The sequence below is a fragment of the Thamnophis sirtalis genome, unplaced genomic scaffold (genome assembly GCF_051295495.1).
Source record: "Thamnophis sirtalis isolate CommonGarterSnake01/CBP01778 unplaced genomic scaffold, rThaSir2_p1.2 scaffold_8, whole genome shotgun sequence".
Lineage (NCBI taxonomy): Eukaryota > Metazoa > Chordata > Lepidosauria > Squamata > Natricidae > Thamnophis > Thamnophis sirtalis.
Genome location: NW_028261388.1, coordinates 45,648,842 through 45,669,240, shown reverse-complemented (window position 1 = coordinate 45,669,240; position 20,399 = coordinate 45,648,842). Strand labels below are relative to the sequence as shown.

The 20,399-nt window shown below is 40.7% G+C and overlaps 1 protein-coding gene across 3 annotated transcripts in view; it reads right to left on the bottom strand.

Annotated features, from left to right (window-relative positions):
* The window catches only part of CXADR (CXADR cell adhesion molecule), a 30,177-nt gene extending 10,384 nt beyond the window's left edge, over nucleotides 1–19,793 (bottom strand). Inside the window, exons 1-4 of one of the 3 annotated variants that reach the window (XM_087721550.1) lie at nucleotides 19,519–19,793; nucleotides 5,040–5,200; nucleotides 3,923–4,121; nucleotides 2,303–2,458 (exon numbers count right to left, since the gene is read on the bottom strand). In XM_087721550.1, coding sequence (XP_087577676.1) covers nucleotides 2,303–2,458; nucleotides 3,923–4,121; nucleotides 5,040–5,200; nucleotides 19,519–19,567 — 565 coding nt within the window. In that variant the 5' untranslated portion in view covers nucleotides 19,568–19,793. The remainder of the gene's footprint in view (nucleotides 1–2,302; nucleotides 2,459–3,922; nucleotides 4,122–5,039; nucleotides 5,201–19,518) is intronic. The other 2 variants (XM_014055115.2, XM_014055125.2) reach the window with 2 other exon arrangements.
* Between the last annotated feature and the right edge of the window lie 606 nt (nucleotides 19,794–20,399).

Below are 20,399 nucleotides of genomic sequence, written 5' to 3'. Positions count from 1 at the left end.
AGCAACCATGTTTTTTGCAAGGCTGCTCCTCCCTGCCGAAATCTGCTTAGCATTCTGAGGCAAGTCTAGATTGAATAAGTACTATCACCTACCGAGAAGACTTCATGAAATATTATAATTACCTCAAGAGTCTTAGAGAATTATCCCCATTTAAGATTAAAAATGTATATAAAGATTCTTACACAAGGTTGTGCAAATTCACTTGATCAAGGAACTGAAGCAAAGCAACTTATTAAAGCTGGCAGTTTCCAAACTGGTGTTTTTGGCTGGCTTCAAAACTAGTCTAAGAATTCCTCAATATTTCTTAGAACTTTTCTGTACTTACTCTCAATAGGGAATAGCCTAATTGGTATAAACACTGTGTGCACTATTATTAGGCAAGTGATTATTTTGACCATATCATTTTTATGGATATTTTCCACCTCCAAGCTGTATAAACTTGAATGCTTAGTATCCTCATAAGCATAGCAGGTGATGTGTATTTGTATAACGAGAGGGCGTGGCCTAAGGAGATCAATACCCTATATCAAGGTGTGCATAATTATTAGGCAGCTTCTTTTCCTCATGCAAAATGGATTAAAAAAGAGTGTTAACTGACTGTTTTGAAGTCAAAACTTGTAAAAAGTCTTTCAGAGGGCAGCACTCTTGAAATTGCTAAGATATTGGAGCGTGATCACAAAACCATCAAAGATAGTCAACAGGGTCGCAAGAAACATGTTGATAAAAAGAGATGTACCTTAACTGCCAAAAATTTGAGACTTAAACATGAAGCTACCAGGAACCCATTAACCTCCAGTGTTATCATATTTCAGAACTGCAACCTATCTGGAGTGCCCAGAAGTACAAGGTGTTCAGTGCTCAAAGACATGGCCAAGGTAGGGAAGGTTGAAATCCAACCACCACTGAACAAGACACATAAATTGAAACAGCAAGAGCGCGCCAAGAAATACCTGAATACAGATTTTTCAAAGGTTTTATGGACTGATGAGAGTGAATCTTGATGGATCAGGTGGATGAGCAAGTGTCTGGCTCAGTAACAGGCACAAAGCTCCACTTCGACTCAGATGCCAGCAAGGTGGAGGTGGGGTGTGGTATGGGCTGGTATTATGAAACATGAATGCTAATATTTATATACAAAAAGTTGGACCTTTTCAGTTTAAAGAGAGACTCAAAATTAACTCCCAAACCTACTGCCAGTTTTTAGAAGAAACTTTCTTCAAGCAATGGCACAGGAAAAAGTTCGCATCTTTCAAGAATTTTATGCAGGACAATGCTCCATTGCTAGCCAGTAAATGCCTTAAAGGTGAAAGAATAATGACATGGTCCCCATCCTCACCTCACCTAAACCTTATTAAGTACTTGTGGGCCCTTCTTAAATGGGAGATTTATGGTAAAGGAAAACAGTATACCTCTCTGAACAGTGTCTGGGAGGCTGTGGTTACTGCTGCACAAAAAGTTGATCATCAACAGATCAAGAACTGACAGACTCCATGAATGGGAAGGCTTATGGCTGTTATTGAAAAGAAGGGTGGCTATATTGGTCCCAGAATTGTCAGAAATGTTTATTTGTAAATTTTGAATTGTTTGTTGTTTTTTCTTACTTTAACAGACAAAAATAAATGAGATGGGAAAATTTTCATTTTTCATTTAGTTGCATAATTCTGTGCACTAACAGTTGCCCAATAATTGTGCACACATAGATATTCTCCTAAGAAAGTCATTACCTCACTTTTACTTTCTTATATATTCAAGTTTGAGGTTTATTAATATTTTGGATTGACCGAGAGCGCTGTAGTTGTTCAATAATACAATTAATCCTCCAAAATACAGCTTGCCTAACAATTGTGCACACAGTGCATATTTTGGATAGTAATACTGTATGTACATTTTGCTCATGCTCCCTTTCTACTACCAAATGTTTTATTCATACAAATTAATTTTAATTAACCATTTGCCATTTAGGAACAAAACAAATATTCCATCCTGAACCTTTCTACATCAATCCTTCCAAAAGAATATGAGCAACAGTAAACAGTAGGGAACAATGCCATAGCTTTGTTTCCTTCAGCTAAATTTTAGTCTATTTTCCCTTTTCAACTAGTTTCAAGAACTTAAAAGTCTGATGATATACCACTGAGAAATATTTTGGACAATTACATGGTAAATAAAATATGTTACAACAACATAAATTAAACAAAATGATTTTCTTATATCTCAAAGTTATATCTAAAATTAATTTAGCATTTGAAGACAATAAAACAGTCCTTTCTATGAAAAATATATTAATAACATAAAAGCATACTTGGTAACGCTGTTGCTGGAAGTTCTTGTGAACCAGTAGTTTTTGTCCAGGAGTACACTATGATGGGAGAGCCTTGTTGGGATTTACATTTCAGAGTAAGATCACTTCCAATCTCCTGTGATCCCTCAATGTGGCATTTAGTCTTTATGGGTTTTTCTAATAAATAAAGAATCTAATGTAAATTTTAATTAGGATTAAATGAATTGGCATTTGCTTGTAATCCAGAAATATTTTGTATATCCAGGAGATTTTAACAGGCTATTAATCAGCAGCAATTTGCCTTAGCAAATCCAAATCCAAAACAATATCACATATTTGCATATTAACCCTAAAACCATACTCTTTTCTCAGTTCACAATAATCCTGTAAGTGCCTCATTAGCTCAAGCATGCCTCATTAGCTCAAGCTGTTATGCTAATCTGTGAGTCAAGGAAAAGTTTCAAACTTTAGAAGATAACAACCCACAATCTTGCTGAAATATCTGTTTCACTTCAGATGGTTAACAACTAACCATTCCAAGTTACAACTATTCTACAAGCTTTGATCTGCAATATCACAATAAATGATATGTTATATAATTTCTAATGATATGAATTACCATGACAATAGTATATCAGAACCAGTGGATATTGGCTTAGGTTAAATGAAATCAAGATTTAAACTCCTTTAGCCATGGAAGCCAACTGGCTGACTTTTGACCAGTTATTCTCGGGTCAATGGTTCTCAACTTTTCTTCATCATGGATCCCCTTTAAATACCTTATAGAAATTTAGCACCCACCTCTCTCCTAGAAGAATGAAATATTTTAGGAAATATTTAAAAAGGCAGAATATTATATCTGCCTGGATGATAAAAGAAGAAATATATTTTAAAGCTCCCTGCCCCCAGCAGATATTTGGTGCCCATTAAAAAAGACTGTGCCAGCCTATCTACAAGACAAAAGACCTCCAGCTCCAGGGTGATGGGATTAAGACATAACCCTCCAGGACATAATAGGATTAACCTATCTAGCAGCAGAGCTCACCACATGGCACAATCACTCAGGACACTGCATCACCCAGCAAGCTTCAACCAATCCTGGGACTCAGACAACCTACAACAGCCAATAGAATATATGTTCTTGCACAGGAACAAGAAGTTCAAGTGCAAAGCCCACAAGAGGGTATAAATACCCCCCTCTCTCAACTCCATGTGTTCATCTGCACTAGGACCATGTGCTTGATGGTTCTGCTTCATTAGAAAACATCTTTCCAGTCAGCATCCATGTTTTCAGTGTCCTTCTCCCCACTTGGAACTGAATCAGATGGATGTTTCTTCCATCAACCTATTGTGACCACAGCCCATGGCCACGGAGCATCAAGATTTAACTGAAGATTTAAAGCAGTAGACTGTGCCAAGCCTTTACAGACCCCCCCTGTGACATCACAGCCTTCCAGGGGTCTGCGGACCACAGGTTGAGAACCACTGTCTTAGGTTATTCTACCCCAACCAAGGGGTAGAAAAACCTAGGATAAAATTAAGAAGTCTACTTTGCATGTCAATTTGAACTCCTAGAGTAAGTGCATGAAATAATAAATGTATTATTACATTTACAAAAAAGGCAAACCATAAATATCTTACCAAGTACTATCAAATGGACTCTATGAGTTTCAATACTAGGAAGCTTCTTCACTTTACATTGGTATATACCAGTATCTTCTGTTTTTAAATTTAAGATATCAATGCTTGCATTTCCAGATGCTGGATTTTGTTTAGCAAATTGTACTCGTCCCATCAAAAGATATTTATCATAAATTTTGCCTTCATTATATATGATAACCTGAATGGAAAAAAAGAAGATTCATTAAGCTACAGTGGTGCTTAAAAGTTTGTGAAGTCTTTTGAATTTCACAAATTTCTGCATAAATATGGCCTAAAACATTATCTGTTCTCCACATAAGTTCTTAGTGCCCTGTCAAAAATATACTTGTTAATTAGTTATTGAAGAAAATGGTCCAAAGCATATTTCTGTGTAGCAAAAGTATGTGAATATCTAGGATTATCAATTCATTTAAAGGAGAAATGTCAAGTGTTTTAATCAATAAAAAAATAACCAGCCGTATGGGAGGTCCTGAATAATTTAAAGAACAAAGTAATTCTGGATATTCACTATCAAAGTCTGATCTGCACAACAGGGTGGTGTCTCCACAAGACTTGCATCATGCTTGGTAGCCAACTGAGAGTAAATCCAAGCGATTTTATCTGCTAGATGCCTGGAGAATTCTTCCATATGGTCCTGCAGGTTGATCTTTGGGTCACCCTTTCCAATAAGAGTCCATGTATAAACAAGGCCGCTGTTTAGGACGCATTCAGTGGATGCAATAAGACCAGAAAAATATTGATACTTTGCCACTTTTACTGTCACAAGGTAAACCTTAACTGTGGCCTTAACATGTGCTTAGTCAAGTTCATTCTTTGTTTTCTTCCAATGGTACTCTAGGGTCTTTTGAACATTTTAAGTTTATTATGTTTTTTACTCATTTGTTTAACTGCGTTTTCTTTACCTACTTTTAGGACTTGTGTGACAAACAGAACACATTTTAAACTACTGTGTGTCTTAGCTATAAATAATCTGTTCAATATACTTCTCCAAAGTGCCCTGGAGAAGGATACAGTATTCTCATTAAGAATTTAATTTACAATGCACACAGCCTAAATTCAAAATGAATATTATATCTACACGATGATTTCTACTTACTGGTTCTTCCCCTTTTGGTGGAAAAATGCTCCATTCAATTTCAACTGGGGTTTCATCTGCTGTAGTGAGAGTAAATGTGCACAACAGTGTAACTTTATCTCCTTGAGCTTTTGTAACCATAGTCTGTTCTGTCGATGTTATTGTTACACCTTCAATTAGATCTAGGAAAAGTATTATGAAATCAAGTATATATGATTCAATATCTTAAAAGTTAAAGACAACATCTTAAAAACACATGTATCATTGAAACATTTTTATAGCAAGTGTTTGATTCTTTAGATAACTAGAGGAATCAATTGATTTTATAATCCTCATTTGCACATTATGCTCAAAAGGACTATGTATTTTATAGAAAAGATTATTACAAGGGGGGGGGGGAGAGGAAGAGAAGGAGGGAGGGTTAGAGTGGATCATTTCCAGCACCAGAATGTTCAAACACCCAAAACCACTCAGTCTTCCTTGGGTTAAACCAAAGCCTAGTCTGCAACATCCAGACTCTCACATGACCAGACGTCTGCGTCATCACTGTAGTGGTCAGGCCTAAGATGTAAAACTGAGTATAATCAGCACACTGAAGCAAGTCAATTTCATTATATAATACATTTCAACATATGGTTTAAAGATGGGAGAAATGTTTTAGAGGAATTTGAAGAAAACACTAAAGTTTGTGTTCCTTGATATATATTATGAATAAAAAAGTCCAAAATCATTTAATATTTAAATTTAACCAACAAAAATCTTAATAAATTAAGTACATTTACCTCTATGTACAAGTAGTCCTCAACTTACTATGACATTTATTTAATGACCATTCAAAAGTACAACAGCAATGAAAAATATGATTTTCATTACAGGGGACAATAATGACAGACTTAAATGTTAAAAAATGAAACACTAATACTTATAAGAAATACTTAGGGTAACAACTAATGCAAGAAATAAGAAATCTAATCTTCCTTTCCAACATTATTCTCATTTCTATCCTTTTCCTTACAATTACAATATTTCCCATATACTGAGTGGTTTGCGAATATAAAGACCTTTAAAATAAATAGTAAGTTCTCTTTATATAAGGTCATTTTAAACTTGGATTACTCTTCTTAAGGGGGAAAAATTCTGGAACACTACAGTATTTACTGCTCCTGTTTTCAAGTGTCTCTAGGCATTTACTGATATCTGAATAAAATTAGTTGCTGCCTGTGGATCCTTTTTTACTTGAACTTTTATTGAACTAAACTGACACCTTTGGAAGTACTAAATTATATAAAAAAATATTTTTAGACACTTTCAAGGGCCAGTAACATGTCCTAGACACTGAATAAGAGAAATGTATCTGAGATTATTAAACAGAAGTGCTGTTGTTAGTATAATATAAATATTATTAACATTAAAAACTAAGTACCGTTTTCCAGAAAATAGGACCTAGCCCAAACATAAGCCCTAGCCTGTTTTTTAAGTGTGCGGCTAATATAAATCCTACTGCAAAAATAAGCCCTAGGGAATGGGTAGGCATGGCCAGCATAAGAGTCGGTGAGAGTGTGTGGGCCAATAGTGTACAGCAGCCACTGCAACCACACATGTGATTTTATTATTTGTCCAAGCAGCAGGCAGAGCCAGAGGTGGGAGAGGCACACTATCTAGACGTATCACACGGGCCATGGGAAAACCGAGATTGGTGGGCTGGAGCAGCAGATGGCCACAGGAAGCTTGTCTTTGTTCAGCAGCACTGCCCACAGATGGAGGAAGAGGCATGGGGGATAAGGCAGGCAATCCAGACGTGCCATGTGGACTCTGGGAAAGCCAAGAGGTGGTTTGGAATGGGTGGTCGGCCACAGGCGGATCATCTTCACATCTCTTGGCTTGCCTGTGCCTGCACAGTGTGTTGGAATTGCCTGCCTTCCACCCCACGCCCCTGCCTTCGTTTGCTGCTGGTGCCGCCGTGCAAAGACAAGCCTCTTGCTATGGCCTGACTCTCAGTTTTCCCGCAGCCTGCACACGCTCTGCCTCCTCCTCCCACGCCTCTGCCTCCATCTGTTGCTTGGACATGGAATCAACTCACCTGTGCGGACTGTGCAGCCCCAGTATCTGGCTGCTGATGCTGCCAGATACCATCAGTCTTTGTGCGCCCATGTGGGCACATCACCGTGAAAGCGTGTTTCCCCGAAATTGGAGCCCCACAAAATATAAGATTGGGTCTTATTTTCCAGAAAACACGGTGTATACCCTAACCCTGTATATATCTTTATATAAAATGCTATTAAATAATACAACTATTTTATCATCAAAATATTGTAACAATAATTTGGATAATTGGGTGTCATTTAAACTGAGTATTTGGGTAAAATTATATACCTACAGATATGTGATATCTCTCTCTTTTTTTTTTTTTTTACAAAATGTGTTTTCAGAAACAATGCAATGTTTCAGAGGTTTATATTCACATACTGGTTTTGATGTTTTATTTCCCCTTTTATTATTGTTAACTATCTTAAATATTAATAATTTAATTCTACGATAACATTAAAGCATTATTCTGGTAATTATTAGTATACCTATATGGGAGCTGTAATTTTTTGTGGGCTTCCTTTATCTTCACTGATAAAACAAAACATTACACCTAACCTCTGCTTTAGTTGTGTTTAAAGAACTGGCAAAATTTAAAGCAAAAACAAAACAATAAAAATTCAAAATACAAACTGAAATTAGTGATGAAATCACCTTAAAAAAACCTAGCAAGAGAACTGTTTCTTTTCAGATTTTTAAAAAGAAATAAAGTGAAGACCAAACAGTTTGTAGAAGAATTGTGACCCATGATTTGGGAGGAAAGGTGAAGTCCCTCTTTCACACATCATCCAAATGAGCTTCTGCTAGTGGGATACATTCAAAAAGTCTTCCACTGCAGATTTGTATAGTATTATAAAGAGAGAATCCTTTAGATATTCAAGTCCAAAGCTGCTTAGTATTTTTGATATGAATGTCCACATGATATACTGTATATGATAAGCAACTAACAATTCAGTAAAGGCATAATGCAATCTCTTTAGTTTCATTATGTGATACCTAACTGCTGTATTTGAACTAATAGCAAACTTTCAAGTATTAACCCATTTAGAACTCACTGCAGCAGTCAAAACAGAACTGAAATACAGCTCTGTCCAATATGACTAGCTAAGGATAAGATGCAGCTGATGAAGGCAGATATATTACACAAACCCATTATAGAAAATAGTACAAACCTGTCCTCCAAATCTTAAACCTCAATCCTTATCACATTTCCTATACAGTATATCAATAGCACTTCAGACCTGTCTGAATTTAATTACCCACTATTCTCATACATGATAAGTCAACAAATAACGTATTTCAGTGGTTACTTTCCTAACCATGCTTTCTGGATGTGGCCCAACAGGAAAGGCAGGGCAGATGAAAGCAGGGCAGAAGAATAGTTTTGGAATGGGAGGAATACTGGCTCGTGTCTCATCACTAATTAGACCAGTACAGTATGCTCTATACTGTATACACTGAAATTCATGTCTACACACTCAGTATATCTACTCTAAAATACAAAGATCTTGTTGCTGGCTGATGCTTGTCCTTACAAGTCTATTACCCCAGTGCTCGTGGGGTTACAGTGGATATAGAAGGTTTACATACCTCTATTAAAATGCTAGGTTTTGAGATGTGAAAAAATCAGACAAAAGTAAATCACTTCAGATTTTCTTCTACCTTTAATATAGCATATCAGCTGCACTTATTTAAGTCTAAAATATATGACACCAGAAGATGAGACCCTCAAGTTGGAAGGTGTCCATACGCTACTGAGGAACAGCAGACGACAATTAGAAATAGCTCCAGAAAAAGTGAAATGGCTGAAACTGAAAAGAAGCTCAGCTGTGGATGTATCTGATGCTGAAAGGAAAGTCCAATGCTGTATAGAGCAATAATGCATAAGAACCTGGAATGTAAGATCAATGAATCAAAATAAGTTAATGTCATCAAACATGAGATGGCAAGATTGAAGATCAACATCTTGGGAATCAGTAAACTAAAGTGGGAATGGACAAATTTAATTCAAATTCCCATTAGATCTATTACTGTAGGCAAGAATCCCATTAAAAAAATGGATAGTCATAGTCAATAAAAGAGTAGGAAAAGCAGTGCTCGAGTAAAATCTCAAAAATAATAGAATGATCTTAGTTCGAAGGCAAGGCAAATGATTCAACATCACAGTAATCCTTGCGTATGCCCCAACCACTAATACCAAAGAAGCTTAAGTTGACTGGTTCTATGAAGAATGACAATACCTTCTAGAACAGGGGTGTCAAACTGGCGGCCTGCAGGTCAAATACATCACATGCAGACCACAGCTACCAAGCTCCGCAAAGGAGAAAAACATCACAAAAAGACCGTTGGCTTACCTGAACGGTCGTTCTCGGGGCACTGCGAAGAGAGCCCAAATGCTGGGTTAACACAGCCTATCTGCCCTTGGACTGAGTGATGTTTTTCTTGACCACGCCTCCCTTTGCCTGCACATGCTCAATTCGAAAACGAAGGAACCGTCCTGTAATCAATTACAGTCAATACAGCCACATCGTTCAATACTAACACCCGGGTGGGTTTGGGCTCTCTTTGCAGTGCCCCGAGAACGACCGTTCAGGTAAGCCAACGGTCTTTCTCCAGTGCACTGCTCAGAGAGCCCAAATGCTGGGACATGCCCAAGCTATTGAGTCCCAGGGTGGGGAAGCGCCGAAGCCTCTGGCATTTCAGCCACTCTTTGTAATACTCTTCTGCCAAAGGAGGCTTCGGCTGAGGCAAAGGTGTCAATCTTATAGTTTCTAATAAAGGCCGTGGGGGAAGCCCAGGTGGCCGCTCTACAAATGTCTAGGATAGAGGCCTGGGTTGCCCAGGCTGCAGACGTTGCAGCACTCCTGGTGGAGTGAGCGGTGATTCGTCTCGGAGCCGTCTTGCCCTGGTGCTCATATGCCAGTTTGATGCAAGCACGTAGCCAACGTCCCACAGTGTGAGAGGAGACCTTGCGGCCCAGGGACGCAGGGAGGAAGGAGACAAAGAAAGCCTCTGAGCAGCGGTAGTCCTTTGTTCTCTTTACATACGTGCGCACGGCCCGTCTCACGCCCAGCTTGTGCCACTCACGCTCCTTAGGGTGAGAAGGATGGGGACAGAAGTTGGGCAAAATAAGTTCTTGAGTCCTGTGAAACAGAGAGTTAATTTTCGGAGAAATGACGGATCAAGTCTCAATATTACTCTGTCCGGGTGAACTACGCACAAATCCTCCCTGACAGAGAGCGCAGCAAGCTCGGCTACCCTGCGAGCGGATGTAATGGCCACCAGGAAAGCGGTTTTGATGGTGAGGTAGCGCAGACTGGTCTTTTTTAAAGGCTCAAATGGGGCTTTGGTCAGGGCCTAAAGCACAAATGGAAGATCCCATGACGGATACCGGTGAACAGTTGGGAGGGCTGATGTTCGCTGCTCCCTTGAGAAAGCTCTTGATCTGGGGGAGCTGACGCAGCGAGCGAGAGGAGCCCTTTGCCAGGATGGTAGACAACGCTGCAACCTGGCGTCTGAGGGTGCTGACTGCAAGGCCCTTATCCAGACCCTCTTGCAAAAAGTCTAGGGTCTGGGGGATCGAGGCTGAGGAGGCCTCTATGTTCCTAGTCTTGCACCACCGTGAGAAGGCGGCCCAGGTGGCATCGTAGATTCTAGTCGTAGAGGGCTTCCTGGACACTTGGATTGTTCGAATGACCTGGTCAGAGAATTTTTGCTTTCTCAGGAGCTCCCCTTCAAGTGCTAAACGGCTAACTGCAGCCACTGGGGCTCCGGATGGGTGATGGCCCCCTGGCTGAGGGCAATCTTGTCCCGGGGGATTCTCCAAGGTCTTTGAACTGAGAGGCTGACCAGGTCTGCGTACCAGGGCCTTCTGGGCCAGAAGGGAGCCACCAGAATGAGGTCTGCCTTTTCGGTCAGGAGCTTGTTCACCACTTGAGGGATGAGCGGAAGTGGAGGGAAGGCATACAGAAGTCCCTGAGGCCACGCTGACCTCAGAGCATTTGTTCCCTCCGCCTGGGGCGAGTGGTAGCGCCTGAAGAAGCGTGGGAGCTGTGTGTTGTTATGTGTGGCAAACAGGTCTACCTGTGGCTTGCCGAACCTCCTCACGATCTGCTGGAACAGGTCCGGGTGCAGGCGCCACTCCGAGTGGTCGATGCGTTGGCGGCTCAGCCAGTCTGCTTCCCGGTTGCTTACGCCGGAGATGTGATCTGCACTGAGAGAAGCCAGATGACGTTCCGCCCACCTGCCCAGCGCTTCTGCCTCGAGCATGAGGGCCTTTGATCGAGTGCCCCCTTGCCGGTTTATGTGCGCTTTTGTCGCCACATTGTCTATCATCAACAGTACATGAGCCCCTCTTACTAGAGATGCGAACTTTCTCAGCGCTAGGCGAGCTGCCCTCAGTTCCAGCCAATTGATGCTGTGGGCGGCCTCCCTCTGAGTCCATCGGCCTTGGGCTAGGTGGCCCTGACAGTGGGCGCCCCACCCCAGGAGGCTGGCATCCGTGGTGACAACTAGTCTCTCCGGCTCCTTGAACAGGCAGCCCTTCCTGACTGCCTTGGACCTCCACCATGCCAGAGACCGGATCACCTTTCGTGGGAGCCGAACCCGCCTGAGTGAGTTGCTGTTCCTGGCCCTCTGCACTGGCAGCAGAAACCACTGCAGCTCCCTGGCGTGAAGGCGAGCCCAGGGAACCACCCCCAGGCACGAGATCATTATACCTAGGAGCTGGGACAGCTGAATGATGGGTACCGACCTGGCAAGGCTGCAGTGCTTCACTCTGCGTCTCAGGTTCGACAGCCGGTCTGGCGAAAGAAATACCTGGCAGGAGGTGGAGTTGATGACCGCACCCAGGTGCTGTATACAGGTGGATGGTCGGAACTGGCTCTTCTCCATGTTGACAGAGAAGCCATGGTACTGCAGGGTCTGCACAGTTAGAGAAACATCGCGGTGTGCCTGCTTGGTGGTGAGAGAGTGAATGATTATGTCGTCTAAATAACATTCCAGACGAACCGGATGGTTGCGGAGATGAGCCGCTAGCACTGCCAGAATTTTGGTGAATGTTCTGGGCGCCGATGATAGCCCGAAGGGAAGAGCCCTGTACTGGAAATGCTTCCCTTCCGCGTAGAACCTCAGGAACCGCCTGTGGGCCACATGGATGGGGACATGCAGGTAGGCCTCTTTGAGATCTATTGATGTCAATAGGTCCCCCTCCCTCACACAGCCCAGGATGGAGTGGAGTGACTGCATCTTGAACCTCTTGTAAGCCAGATGCTGATTTAGGCTCTTGAGGTCCAAGATGGCCCTCCACCCCCCTGAACTTTTGGGCACTAGGGAGAGGATCGAATAGAAGCCCCTCCCCTGCTGATCCCTGGGGACTGGCTCTATCGCCTCTATCACTAGGAGATGGCAGATTTCTGCCCTCATGCGTTCCCTCTTTTCTGGGTTCCTGGGGGTAGGACAGCGGATAAACTTTCTTTGGGGAAAGGATAGGAAGTCCAGGAGAAGGCCCTTGCGAATGGTGTTGAGGACCCACTTGTCCGATGTTATCTCCTCCCACCTGTCGGCATACAGCCGTAGCCGACCCCCGATGGGGGGATCCCTGTGACCGTCACTTTCCCTTACGAAAGGGCCGGAATCCACCACTGTTGTTTCCTCCTCCTCGGAATGGTCTCCAAAAGGAAGACTGGGATTGGTTGGCACGAGCCCCGAAGGATCTGTCTTGGTGCCTATCCCCCCCTGCCTGAAAGGGCCTCTGATAGGAGGAAGGGTGAGAAGATTGCCCTGTTTCCTGGCTCCTGTAGGGTCTCTTACGAAAGGATCCCGCCCCTTTCCGGTCACCCCTTTTAAAGGTTGCCGGAAGGATCCTGCGTTTGTCCTTGGTTTCGGTGACAAACTTGTCCAGGGCCTCTCCAAACAGAAAGCCCCCTTTAAATGGGGCCGATGCCAGCTTCCATTTAGCCTTCATTTCAGCCTGCCAGTGCCTGAGCCATAGGAGGCGGCAGGAGGTGATATTGGAAGCTAGAGCTCTGGAAGAGAATTTTGCTGCTGTCAAGGTGGCATCCGCCGAATACTCGACAGCGGTAATAATCTTGGTTAGCTCATGGCGCCACCTAGATTTCCTGGGCGGGGGTCTGGACCTGAGTTGGCGCAACCAGAATAGGGTGGCCCTAATAAAAAAGGAGGCAGAGGTGGATGCCTTGATGGCCCAGGCAGACGCCATGTGTGTTTTCTGACATGCCTTTTCTGACCTCTTATCTTCTGCCTTAAGTCCCTCTAGGAGCTCAGCTGGCAGGTTGGAATTGGAAGTCAGAGACACGACTGGGGCATCTACTTCTGGGAATTTGAGGATTTCCTCCATTTTATCTTCTACTGCATATAGAGTTCTATCCCCCCCCCCACTGGGGTTGGTCAGGGTGCCTGGCTGTAGCCACTGGCGCTGTACCGCGTCCATAAATAGGTCTGGCACAGGAATAACCTCGGGAGCTTCTACTGTCTCTTTGAACAGCCCATGCTTAAGATCCTTGGAAGTGGAAGCCTGAGAGGCCTCAGGTCTGGAAGTGGGGCCTAACTCTGTGGCCGTCATGGCTTTGTGCAAGATAGACTTGAATAATGACGGTTGAAACAGGCCAGAGAATTTTGGCTTGTCAGGGGTGGGGTTTTCGTCTTCGGAAAGGGCGAAAATCTCCCCTTCTTCCTGCTCAGAACTTGATAACCCAGAGTGAGAGGGGCTTGAAGATGGGGCTCTCTCATCTTGGGCTCTCTGAGCAGTGCACATGAGAATGTCATGTGACGGCAATGTGACACTGCAAATTTGACACCAATGTTCTAGAACGAACAACAAAAAGAAGGTAAACTGATTCTTGTTGAAAGTATTATTTGAATATGTGGAATGATCCATGCTACTTAATTTTTATTAGAAGGGAAAGCTTGGTGAAATTATTTTGAGTTAGATTGTAAACTAATGTCTGCATAAATTTGATAGTGGTAAATATCAGAGAAGCAAGGGCTGAGGGTAAAATGCATGCGGAATCTGGAGAGTCTACAGGAGGTTGGGGTAAATAACAAAGAAGCAAGAGACGAGAATAAAATACATATAGAATGATTTACACTATTTAAACATAAATAAAGATGGGGGGCTGAGCTTAATACAAAGAGTTCTTTTTTTTCTTTTTTTCTTTTCTTTTCCTTTCTTTTCCTTTATATAATTTGTATTTTCTTTTTATCTATTTTTTTTTAATATATTACTTTTATTTTTAATCCATACGATCATAAGATACTTTAGACAGAGGGCAGTGCCAGGTGTGGGCCCTGGGAAGTCGGGAGGATTAGGGATGGGGATTTAGGGTGGGTGGGTGGGTGGGTGTTAATATAGTCTCAATAAGAAAAAGAATGCACTTGTATACGGTTGTTCTTTTTTTTCTTTTCTTTTCTTTCTTTATATTTTTTTTTCCTTGGTTTATTTTATTTTTTATTATACTATATTAATAAACAACAGTTGAATAAAGGAATACACCAAGGGGGGAGGTAGAGGGAAAGAAGAGGGAGGAGTAAGGAAGGAGTAAGGGGAATGTAAGGAGGGCGTGCTGGGAGTAAGGGGAGAAGGAAGGTTTGAGGGGAAAGGGAAGTAGGAGGGGAGTGTTAGAGGGAGGAAAGGAAAGTTGGAGGGGGAAGATGGGGTGTATGGAGGATGGAAGTGTCAGGTGGGGTTGTGAATGATGAGTTGTGTTTTCTTTTTTATCTTGTTCTATTTCTTTTCTTATAGCAATTATCCAGTATATAAGTGACTGTAAAATGGAATGTGAAAATGAATAAAAATATTTGAAAAAAAAAAAAATAACCAAAACAGGCAAGTTTGTTGTTGGACTACAAAATGAAACAGGTCAAGACTTATAGTTTTGTCAGGCTACTCACAGCAAACACTCTTTTCCAACAGCCCAAGTGACTCTAGAGATGAACAACATTAGCTGCAAGTACACAAGGACTTCCAAACTGCACACCACTCATGAATGAAGAAGTGCTCACTTTATCCAAGATCAAGCATTAAAATATTTCAAATTTTACTCTGCTAGTCTAACAATTCTAACAATTCCGTTTTTCCCATGAGTAAACCAGTATCACATAAAAGATACAAAACAATATTCTGTTGCTCCTCAGCAACAAATAGTCTCTTCAAATAGGAGTGGCTAAATACCTAAATACATTATTATTTATTAAATGTATGTTCCACCTCTCTCACTGATAAGGTGACTATTAGAATATTAGTAGCTAGTGATGTATTTTTATCCAAATATGTGATCATCTCTTGAAGCAATATACTCTATAAATTGTATGCTAGCAAATGATGTACCAATACTTTATTACTTTCTTGAAGCTCCTGGCAATTAATTTCATTGGATTATCAATTTTTAGTATTAAGAGGATATAAAACTTCATAATTTTTTTCAGACATTGGTGATTTTATAAATCCTTACTACAGGAATAGATAAATTTCTGCCAAGGTTGCACACCTTTTGAAGTAATAACTCCAATAGCATAATATAGTATAGAAAATCAAAGCCAAAAATTCTCATTTCTTCTCCCTGCTTTAACCAGTACAGGTAGACCTTGACCACAACAGGTCAATTAATGACTGTTTACAGTTATAATGGCAATGAAAAAAGTGACATGACCATTTTTCACACTTACAACCATTGTAGCATCCCCATAGTCATGGGATCAAAATTTAGACACTTGACAACTGACTCATATTTATGATGGTTGCAGTGCCCTGTGATCACCTACCACATCCTTCTGACAAGCAAAGTGAATGGGTGTCAAATTCACTTAACAACTGTATTAATGAACAACTGCAGTGACCCACTTAAAAACTGTGGCAGGAAAAGTTGTAAAATGGGGCAAAATTCACTTAACAACTGTCTCACTTAGCAACAGAAATTTTGGGGTCAATTGTGGTCATAAGCCAAAACTACCTGTAGCTGCAATAGGGAGAAAAGGCTATTCTTAAAGGAGATTAAACTGTTGTTGGTAGGAGCTTCATAAATTTGAATGGGTGCAGATTCTGACAAATGCCATAATATGTAGTTCTGATGCTAGTACCCCTTCACATACTACAGTATCTCCCTTCTAATCACTTTTTTCCTACTTTCTGAATAGCTCTGTGACAAGAAAGATCGTCGTTCATTTTAAATCTCTCTGTACCTGCCAAAGAACAAGAAAGGAAGTTATCCTCTTCTGTGGCATTTTTATTTTGACATACATGATGTCACTAGTGATCAGATTAGCTATTAAATCAGTATAGTAGGAGAAAAAGAATCTGTTTACCATTATCCCATACTTAAGGTAAGTATTTGCAGTATTAAACTTCAAAATACAGAAAATGTACAGGTGCTTCCGCATTGTGGTTATTTCATCTGTCCTTCCTTCCTGCACATAATTCCTTCTCTTATTTATGTCATTATATGTCTGATACGTTTTTCACTTGACCCTAGCTATGATTTTGCTTGCTTTTACATTTTTTTCTTTTACTTCATTTATTTTTAATTATACCATTTTCTGTAACCGGAATTTAAATATTATGCACCAGCCAAAGGTCAATTCAACCAGGTGGAGCTTAACTTACAACTGTTCATTTAACATTAATTCAAAGTTATGATGGCTTTGATAAAAGTGATCTACAATCACCTACTGTCATTCCACTCCGGCAGTCATAATTACTAGTGATCACAATTTGAGCAATTGGCAAGTAATTCACATTTACAACCTGTTGCACATCCTGAAGTCATGTGATCATAATTTAGCAAAAAAGACACCCATTCAGAAAGCTGAACCACTTAACAACTGTCATGATTCACTTTATGACAATTGTAAAAAATGATTTAAAATCAAATGTGACTCAGCTTATGATCGCAATGACTTATGATGGAAATTCCAGTCCCAACTCTGGTAGTTAGTTGAGGACTATCCTTATTTTTGAATATTTTTGAATATTTTTGAAACCCTTAGATTGAGTTTAAAAAGTGGTACCTTTTAACTAGTCTGAAGTTATTAAAACAAAACTTTTGAACATGCATAATTACAAGTTTTAAAAGTGTACATTTACAGATGTTTCAGCTTTAGAATTTTGTGACTGGGTGGCAAGCAAAAGGAAGATTGACAGGATCATTTCTACAGGACACATCTCCTGTACATATATGTGGTTCTGCCAAGTTTACACGGCTAAAGTTGCCTGCTCAGATTCTATAGGATGTTCAGAATTATTTTATAGTTATTGTTACAAGGCAAAATTTGTATTTTTAAATTGTTAATGTTTTGGGATACTTTTTGTGAATCATAATTAGTTCTTTAACATCTGAGGAAATAGCTGTTTGAATTTCCTATTTCAGTAGTTTGTATTTAAAAGTGAACATGATATACAGACATGGATATGTACACAAAATATTGCTTGATGACCCAAAAGAATTTTTATCCTATGAGTAATGTTGCAAAACTATGACATCAACAGTGGCATAAGATATCTGGACAGGAAACAAAGACCTGGAAAGTGCTGAAAAGCTTTTAGTTTCCCTAGCTTTTAACCTCACAGGTGTTGGTATAAATTGAATTCTAACTGTGTGCAGTTTGATACTTGTATCTTGAACACAGGAAATAATTATAGCAAGACAGCAGTTTGGTGACATTAAATGATTTAAATCCTATTATAATTCAACTTTATGAAGAGAATCCTTCATAAGGATCTGTGTATTTTTTTAAAAAAAAATTGTAGACCCAAAGTCTGTTTCTGGAAGTTGGATGGCATACAAATTTAATTTAAAAATGTTGTGTTGGAGAACACCTGAAAATATGTTCTAAATAACCAACACATTTGTATATCCTAAGCTTAATACTTGCTACATAAAACTTTCAGGATCTAGCATAATATTTAAGCAAATGTCTTCTTGTTTTACCTGTACTTCTAGTTGTTATTGTACAAGAATACATATTTGAATAAGGTTACTTACTAATTTTAATTTAGTTATCACCTTAATTTTATTTTTCTCAATGTGGGTCTAAAATGGCAGGTAAGGATAAATTTGTCCAATCATAAACATCTGAGTATAGTCTGCAGCATGATTTCTAAACTAATTATACCCGAGATGGGTATAATTAAAAACTATACCCATTTCAAACACATATTAAGGACAAATACTTCCAGAGTTTAAAAAGTACTTTATGTAGTTATTTGGATTCTTTCTAACATTTTTTTCTGGAAGGCATTTTACAAAAATATATGCAAAAACATGCCCTATAAAAGCTCCTAGCGGCTGTATCTTTAGTGACTAGTGTTAAAGATATAAAAGACTTAAGGTTTAAAGAATACACTTTGCAATTCTACAGCCCTGAACTTGTCAATTAGAAGCCCTAAGTTCAATACAGGCTGGTCTGAAATGGGTGAGGTGTATCTATTTCTAATAACTCTCCTCTGTTCTACATTTAGTAAAGCTACAAAACTTAAGTTTCAAAAAAGCAAATGAGTCCTAAATTGGGCGACAACGGATACCCTTAAATGTTCTTTTCGCACTTTTGCAAAGGTGGTGAGAAGCCTTGCTTTGAAGCAAAACAAGGCCACGTTCTGATCAGAAAGAGACTGTTAGAAAAGCTTTTGTTTCATTTAGAATTACATCAGGGCAGCTTATTTGGAAATAATTTGGCAGTACCTGCCTCATATCACACGGATTTATGGAGTAAAGATCATGAGGGTGGTTAAAACTTGTGAAAGGTTTTTTTTTTTTTAAACAAGTGTAATTGTAAGCGCTTCTCTTAAAAACATGCTTTGCTCTTACATCTTTCAATTCAATTCTTCGCCTGGCTCACTACTTGAGAGGGCGAAGGACTTTGTTACTGGGCGTAGGGAAGGGTAGTAGTTACGCGAGTCCAGAGCTCACAACAATGCCTCCGGTGAATCATCAGAGAGTGAAATCCTGATACCTCCTGCTCGCCCCACCCCCCCAGAGGGTAAGATTTCACCAAAAGAAAGAGGCCGACATACTAGTGGTTTTTTAAAAAACTAACCTAGGGAAGAGAACCGCTAAGAGTTTTTTTTTTAAAGGACTCAGTAGTAGGCAAAAAAAAAAAAAGGCGCGTTTCTTTTCTCTCCCTCTCACGCCTCTTCGGAGCCTTTTCTCAACCGATCCCTCTCGCGAAACCCCAACAATACAGGAGCCACAGAGTCATTTCGCAACGCGATCCATCCAAGCTCCAGTCCCTTTAACTCGTAGCCTTTGTTTTCCCATCTCCCAGGGAGAGTTTGGCGAAAGAAACGCTGGGCAACCGAGGGTGGCGGGAGAAGAGGGGGATGGGGCAAAGGCGGTTGGGGTGGGCAAACGGAGGGCGGAGGGGTGGGGGATTTCTGCTCTTCCTCGCTGATTTCTAGCCTTACCTGCGCAAAGAAACGTTATAGCCCAGAAGAGCGGCAGCAGCGATGCCATGGCGGGGAGAGCGAGAGAGCGAGAGAGAACAGTCGCCGGCGGCCAGAGGAAAAGGAGCGACTCTCGAGCGAATTCCCAACGGACAGTCGCCGGCTCGCGCCGCCCTCCTCTGTCCCCTTGCAGCCCAGCAGGTGAAACGACCGTCACTTCCGCCCGGCCACAGCCCTGCTTGGTGCTCCGCTGGAGTTGCCCGACGCTAAGGGCAGCCGAAATCCGAGAGAAAGGCGCTGACCTCTCCCCTTCGCTTACTTAGTTGATCACACACGCTAAGCAGAAACTCCCAGCAATACAGGCTCCGGGAAATTGCAACAGGCAAAAAAGCGCCCTGACTTGCCTTATACTTCCTATAAGGTGGATTCTCTCTCCGGTACACGCACAATTCCATGAATAATAGATACCAGTGCAGAAAGCTTAGGAAGGTCTGTGTGGATTTGGCCACTTCTTCCTGGACCCCTTTTTAACTCCCCACAGAAAGGGAGATATTTGTGCAATTGTATAAGAGTCCGTAGTTACCCTTTTACAGAAATAAAAACAAATTATTTCATGCCATAAACATCTTTTCCATATAGCCCTTAGCTAATACTAGTCGCATTACACCCTTTTCTCCCCCAACAAAAGGTTAAATCTGAAAGTAAGTACTCTGGATCTACACTAACCTGTGCATAAATTACATGCACTTATCACATATATAGCTGGAAAGACAAAGTCCTATCACAAAATATAACAGGCCATTGGGATAAAAGAGCTCTAATAGAAAATAATGTACAGGGTACCTAGAATATATCAGCAAGAATAAAACAGCAAAATTGTATGAAATTGAAACTATATAGAA